A 6,718-nucleotide genomic window follows, 5' to 3' on the forward strand; every position below is an offset into this window, starting at 1 on the left:
TAATAAGACATGGTTGCTAAATACATACACTTTTTCCCCCCAGGTTTGTACAGCCTGCTATTGTTAAATATTTTAGCCAGAACTAGGTTTTATAGCTTGGAAATTCTAGTTACACATCCTGAAATGACATTTGTCATGATTTTCCTCCTTTTCACTTATTTTTATTTAAGCAGGTCTACATTTCTTTGAACCTTATAGGGGAAGAAAATAGAGTCTGGTACCAGAATTCTCCTTCAATTGATAGAGATCAGGATGTGGTCAGCTGGGCAAGATCCCAGGTTACTTGGGTGGAGAGCTGGTTTATACACTAGGAAGAATGGATTATTTACCTTGACTTTACTGAAAGTGGATAAAAGCAATACCGTCACTATAACCTAGAAAAAGGGAAAACGTGAACCCATGGACGTGGAAGCCCACTCAGAAGCATTTCCTGTGAACGATAGGAGGACCGGCCTCGTCGTATTCCTGCTTACTGATCCACATCTGCTGGAACGTGGACAGGCTGGCCAGAATGGAGCCCCCAATCCAGACAGAATATTTCCGCTCTGGGGGGGCTATGATCTTGATTTTCATGGTGCTGGGTGCCAGGGTTACGATTTCCTTCTGTATCCGGTCGGCAATGCCTGGGTACATGGTGCTGCCTCCAGAGAGCACGGTGTTGGCATACAGATCCTTGCGAATATCCACATCACACTTCATGATAGAGTTGAAGGTTGTCTCGTGGATCCCACTGGACTCAATGCCCAGAAAGGCAGGCTGGAAAATGGCTTCGGGGCATCGAAAGCGCTCATTCCCAATAGTGATCACCTGCCCATCAGGAAGCTCGTAGCTTCTTTCCAGTGAGGAGGATGCAGCTGCACTGACCATTTCCTGCTCAAAGTCCAGGGCCACGTAGCACAGCTTCTCTTTGACATCCCGCACTATCTCTCGCTCGGCCGTGGTGGTGAAGTTATAGCCTCGTTCTGTCAGGATCTTCATGAGGTAATCCGTCAGGTCTCGGCCTGCTAGATCCAGACGTAGAATGGCATGGGGCAGGGCGTAACCTTCATAGATGGGCACAGTGTGAGTGACCCCATCCCCAGAATCCATGACGATGCCTGTGGTCCGTCCTGAGGCATAGAGGGACAGCACAGCCTGGATAGCCACGTACATGGCAGGTGTGTTGAAGGCCTCGAACATGATCTGAGTCATCTTTTCCCGGTTGATCTTGGGATTGAGAGGTGCCTCGGTGAGGAGGATGGGATGCTCATCGGGTGCTACACGGAGCTCATTGTAGAATGTGTGATGCCAGATCTTCTCCATATCGTCCCAGTTGGTGACCACTCCGTGCTCAATGGGGTACTTCAGGGTCAGGATGCCTCTCTTGCTCTGGGCCTCATCCCCCACGTAGCAGTCCTTTTGGCCCATGCCTACCATGACCCCTTGATGTCGGGGACGTCCTACCATGGAAGGGAAAACAGCCCTGGGGGCATCGTCACCACCAAACCCTGCCTTGCACATACCTGACCCATTATCCACTACCAAGGCAGACAGCTCATCATCAGTCATGGCGCTGGCTGGAATCTTCCAGAGGGGTGAACAGAAGGTAAATACAGAGTAAATTCCAGTGTGCAAGAGAGAGAATAAATAGGCCTAAAACACTCCAGAATTGTCTTTGGAGAGGGGAGCCTGTGCTCTGACCACAGGTATTTAAAGGAACACACTGGCCCCACCCATGTCCTATCCCAACCCATCACCTTTGAGGTATTAATAATGATGATGATGATATAAATAATTATTAGACCTTCCTTCATAAAGAGAAAATTGGCTACCAAGTGGCCAAATCTCAGGTTACTGTAATTAGGCAACCCACACACGGCTGTCAAACTGCTTGGTGAGGTCTCTAGATAACTCTGATAATGCAATGGGGGATATAAAAGCGAGATGAAAGGAAGCTAGTGCCAAGTGTGGTGACAGTGCTGGAGGGACCACTGTCTCCTTAGTTTACCCTCAGGGTCCATTTTCTCAAACTAGCCTTAATTTTCTTTCTTAATTGTTCTTAAGAGGGGTCTGACTCTGCAAACTTCACTTTTTCAGGATCTCTTTCCCATTAGATTCCTAAATCCCACAAGATGTCATCATGATAGAAACTGTTTTAATGAATGGAAATAATGAATAGCCAAGGGTGTCCTGACAGCTGTAATTATAATGCATTTGTGTCCTGCAGAATGTAGAGATATTTAATAGACTTCTAATCCATCAGAGATCAAGTAAAAGCAATAGAGTGATCAATAAAGTCCACCACTGCCGATTTTCTTTTCTGATGTACATTTCTAATAGCCAAATTTTATTAAGTACTTACTACGCCTAGGTATTGTTTACAGAACTAGGTTTATTGGGTCCATGTTGACTGTATAGTGGCTGAATGCCAACTATCTTATGTGACTTAGTTAAACTGCAGATTATAAACATTTTATTTATTTGCAATAAGTTTTGAGTTACACAACAATGAACAAAATTGTGTGATAAGATAAACTTGAAAATTACATATTTGAACTGATTTTTAAAACATTTTGATCTTCAAGATGCATATATTATAACATCAAATCTCTCTGTAGTTATTAAAATCTACACAATTGGAATAGTATTAGCTTTCCTTTCACTTTAAGATATATTGCACCCCGATCTCTTCATTGGGACAATTTGTTTGGATTTTATGTTTAATATACAAAGATAGCAACCTGGTAAGATGGGTACCATGATAATATGTAGGACAGCAGTGAGGTGTTATAGACAAAACAATTAAGAAAGCTCATTACTTCTGCTCCATATGTTTTAGGTAAATAGGATATAATCTCCCCTGACAGTTGTTCTAAAGCAAAGCTACTTTTTATGTCCACATCTGAGTTCTCCAAAATCACCTTTACGTGGGTTCTTATTTCAGCCATTCATTTGTCCAATAAAGCCCCCCTTTGGAAAAGGTAGCAGCAGCCCCTTTTTGCTGGACAGAAATACACCCTCCATTTCAAAGCCAAGAGAACTATCTGTCTCTTTGCCCAGCAAGCCTCTTGGAGGGTCATGGTAAAACAAAGTTGTGTGTCCAACCCTCTTCTTTGTCTACAGCTTGATACAGAACTATTTTCCTCTGGGTTTATCAGGTGCTATAATGTGCCTTCCAAACCTTCATGGTGAAAAGCAGTCATGGTAGAATGTGTGTTTCACCAGAAGATCCATGGTTTTGCTTTGGTTCCCCCCAGGACTGTCCTTTCTCTTAATTTTTTCTATAACTACCAAATTCCCCCCTTAACAGTGTTAAAGAACTGACCCTCAAACATTCACACCAAATGGTTTTATAAACTTCCTTTCATGTAGTACAACCAAGCTTTGAATTAAAACAATATTTTTTTGCTATAGCATACTGTTTCTGAGAATGTTTTTTTTTTAAATCCCATTACAAACAACATGCACACCCTGCAAAATGGAAAATAAAATACACATTGCATCTAGCATAGACTGCCATTTATGAAAGCTGCAGTCTGGAATATATAACGAAGCCAAGTCAGGGGGAATGCCAGTGGAGGAGCCCATATGGGATGAAGTGCAGCCTTAGGTCCTCGGTTTACTGGAGTGCTGTCCTTAGAATTGCCTTGAATCGAGGGCTGTCTGTACTGAGTTTCCATAGTATAACTGAGGCCTTGAGAGTGTGGCTAATGAGTGATTTTGCTAGGAGACCTTCTAGCCTGTTTTAATTTTGGTCTCCCAAGAGAAATTTTCATCAATTATATATTGTTTAAAAAAGCATATGCTCTTTTAATTAACTCCCAATAATACAAGGACTTATTATAATTCGACAGCCACTTAAAAATTTCATCTGTTGGGCTGGCTAAATTTTTTAAAAGTTGTAGGAATTTATGTGAGCGAAACATAGGAAGATGGGTTTACAAAATACTGGGCTCTGGGGGCTGGGGTTAGGGGTACCATTGCTGGGAGTGACAGGCTTTATAACTTACTGGAATTTACAAATATTTAGTTACCTAAACCTATGGGAGCCTTTATGGTTAACTTCTGGAAACCTAGAATATTATTTTCTTTTACATTTTGCCAAGTTGCCTATCATGCTAATAATGTACAAAACTAGAGTAATGCATAGCAATGGGCATTATATGTGAAGACAACAAGCTGAGGTGACTTGGAAGCAATGTCACTGTGCCTCGTCATCTCACCCTTGTCAAGTAACATTAGACTTATTCATTCAGTTCACAGACATTTGTTAAACATCTGCCAGGCACTGGTGACATATTGATGAATGAAACACAGCCCCTATTTTTAAAGGGTTTACCATCTTGTGGGTGAAAGTCACCTCCCACAGGCTGACAGGTGGCCTCTTGGCTTGAAGGGATAAGCTGAAGGGTCCCTGCAGGAGCTGCACCAGTTGTCCACACAGATGCACAGATGACAGGAGTACAATGCAATAAGTGGGGAGAGAGAGAACACAGGGAGACGTGAAGGTGGAGCAAGGAGCCGCTGGGCCTGAGGTCGTGGGAGAGGGCAGGACAGGCTCAGTGAAGACAGTCCCTGGGCTGAATCTTGCAGGAGGGACAGAGGCTGCCAGTGCCTGGCAGAGGCAATGTCCCAGGCACCACCCCCACCAACCTGAATGAAACCAGAGAATCAGTTACGTATTTGGAACGAGGTCCCTCCACAAGAGTCAGCAATGGTTTGGAGGCTTCGAATAGGGGTCTGGAGTGCAGCAGCCGTGAGGATGGGAGAGGTCCAGAACTGGACGTGGCTTTCTCTCTGGGGTACAGGAGATCTGAGTAGGGACTCCTTGCCCGTGGCCCATGAAATCTTTGTGATTATCTCCTCTCTGTACCCTCATCTTTTTAACTAAACTGCTGAGGCTGACAATTTTAATGAGGCCCCTTTCACCACCACTGTAGGGATCCAATTTAGAACACGGAGGCCGCTACCTTCCTCCTGGTCCTCACTGGGTCTGTCTCTGTGCACCACATCCTCTCTCCTTCTGCTCCTGGTGGGTTTTGCATGAGTGTCTACCTCTCCCAGTGTGTTCATTGCTCTGAGAATCTCCTTCGATTGTTTTCTTCTTTTGGAGAGATTTGTAATGTGCTTAATAACCAGATACACGGATGGGTAGGTAGTGTGATTTTTTTTCATCACACACTCATCTATTTTTTGAAAGTTAAAAAGTGTATTTATTTTGTGGTTAAAGTCTGGAGTAATTGAGTAAATCTGGTGGTCTCTGAAGCAGGCCAAGAGTAGAAGCCAGTCAACGACAGGAACCACCAGATTATAGAGGTGAAACCGGCAAAATTGAGAGCAAGAAAATCAGGTCAAAATAACAGTCTTAATGATCAAACCACCTAAGAGAATATGAGGTGAAGTCAGGGGTAATTCAATGATGAGATGAGATAATTCACACAGTGTGAGTGAACCAGAGCCTGCAGGGGTTTGGAGGGAAGATCTCACAGAAAACGAGAGGAAATGACTGTGACTGCAGCTGTGACCTGATACAGACTGGGACCAGCGATCTCAGGTCCTATAAGGCTAATTTAATCAGTCCAGTCTGTCATACAAACAAACCAAAAAATGAAAAATGCCTTGCAGGTACTGAGTTGTGGTTGGCATTTATTCTTCATTCTGGTGAACGTAGCTATGTGCCTTCTTAAGTAGCCCACCTGATTTCTTGCACATTTTCTTTAATATAATCTAGAAGCCCATGTCTAGTTATAACCTGCAAAACAGGATTGTGGGCTGTCAAATACCTACTGGAACACACCTGGTCTCTCTTTTCCTAAGGAGTACCTGCTGCTACGAAAAATGTGCTGCCCTGGGTAAAGTACATCAAAGGTGGATGGTGCATGATGAACAGGCTAATGCAATATTGGAAGCTGCCTAACTCACTTCCAGGAGAAAACTTTTTGATTGGTAGGATATGGTTCAATGTAGTGTTTTTCTTCTTTAAGCCAAGAGAATCAGCCTTTCTGGGGATACCAAGAGACACAGGCAGGAAATTATTTCAGGTATCTAGAACTGGCAAAGCCTCCTAAGGGTGTTCTTAGTTCTCCTTTTGCTGCTATCAAGGCAGCATATTATATGTTGACAGCAAAGGGTTGAATGGGCAGGGAGGCCCTGTGGAGTGGGGTTCAGGAAAGGAGGGGAGGAACAGACTTGTAGAGAAGGCAGGAAACCTAGCTAAAAGCAAGGGCAGAGGAATAGTAGAACTTAAAAACTGCATATTGGTGGATTCCCTTCCCTTAGTTGCTATGTCATCAAGTCCAGGGAAAAAGACACTGAAGAATCTGCATAAAAGACGATGCTAGTACTGGGTGCAGACTCTGGATCATTTACTGGGTCAGACCATGAATTAGTACAGAGCATGTAGACAGGGGCCCCAGCATGACTTTTTTGGCCTATGTAGCATCCTACAAACATTTTTGAATTTTTAGTTTTGAATATTTGTAAAATAGTACATTTCTGAATTCCCACTTGTCCTGAAAAAATAGGAAGGTCAAGCAACATTGGGACCTCATTCCTAATAGCAGCTGAATAGCAGCTGCCCACCTTAAAAATGGGTGAGTGTTCTCCATTTCCCCGTGGCCCCCATCCCCCTGCAAGGTGGTGCCCAGCCTACTTCATTCATGAGCCTTGTAGACATGTGGGTTTTGTCTTGAGAAACTAAGGAGGTGCATGAATTTGAGGGTGGGGAAAAGACCATGGG

At 43.6% G+C, this 6,718-nt stretch overlaps 1 protein-coding gene across 2 annotated transcripts; it reads right to left on the minus strand.

Annotated features, from left to right (window-relative positions):
- Positions 1 to 417: 417 nt before the first annotated feature.
- ACTBL2 (actin beta like 2) lies at positions 418 to 1,548 on the minus strand. Of its 2 annotated transcripts, XM_063086915.1 has the most exons (2): positions 1,420 to 1,548; positions 418 to 1,293 (listed from the first exon to the last, which is right to left on the minus strand). In XM_063086915.1, the coding sequence occupies exons 1-2, from the start codon at positions 1,546 to 1,548 to the stop codon at positions 418 to 420; spliced, it is 1,005 nt and encodes a 334-aa protein (XP_062942985.1). The 2 variants fall into 2 exon arrangements, with proteins under 2 accessions (XP_062942985.1, XP_062942984.1); XM_063086914.1 differs by having other exon boundaries at positions 418 to 1,548.
- Between the last annotated feature and the right edge of the window lie 5,170 nt (positions 1,549 to 6,718).

This window comes from Cynocephalus volans, chromosome 2 (assembly GCF_027409185.1).
Source record: "Cynocephalus volans isolate mCynVol1 chromosome 2, mCynVol1.pri, whole genome shotgun sequence".
Taxonomy (NCBI): Eukaryota; Metazoa; Chordata; class Mammalia; order Dermoptera; family Cynocephalidae; genus Cynocephalus; species Cynocephalus volans.

What these genes read in the sequence shown, in the direction of transcription:
- ACTBL2 (XM_063086914.1), bottom strand. Translation starts at nt 1,548, where the DNA reads ATGACTGATGATGAGCTGTCTGCCTTGGTAGTGGATAATGGGTCAGGT.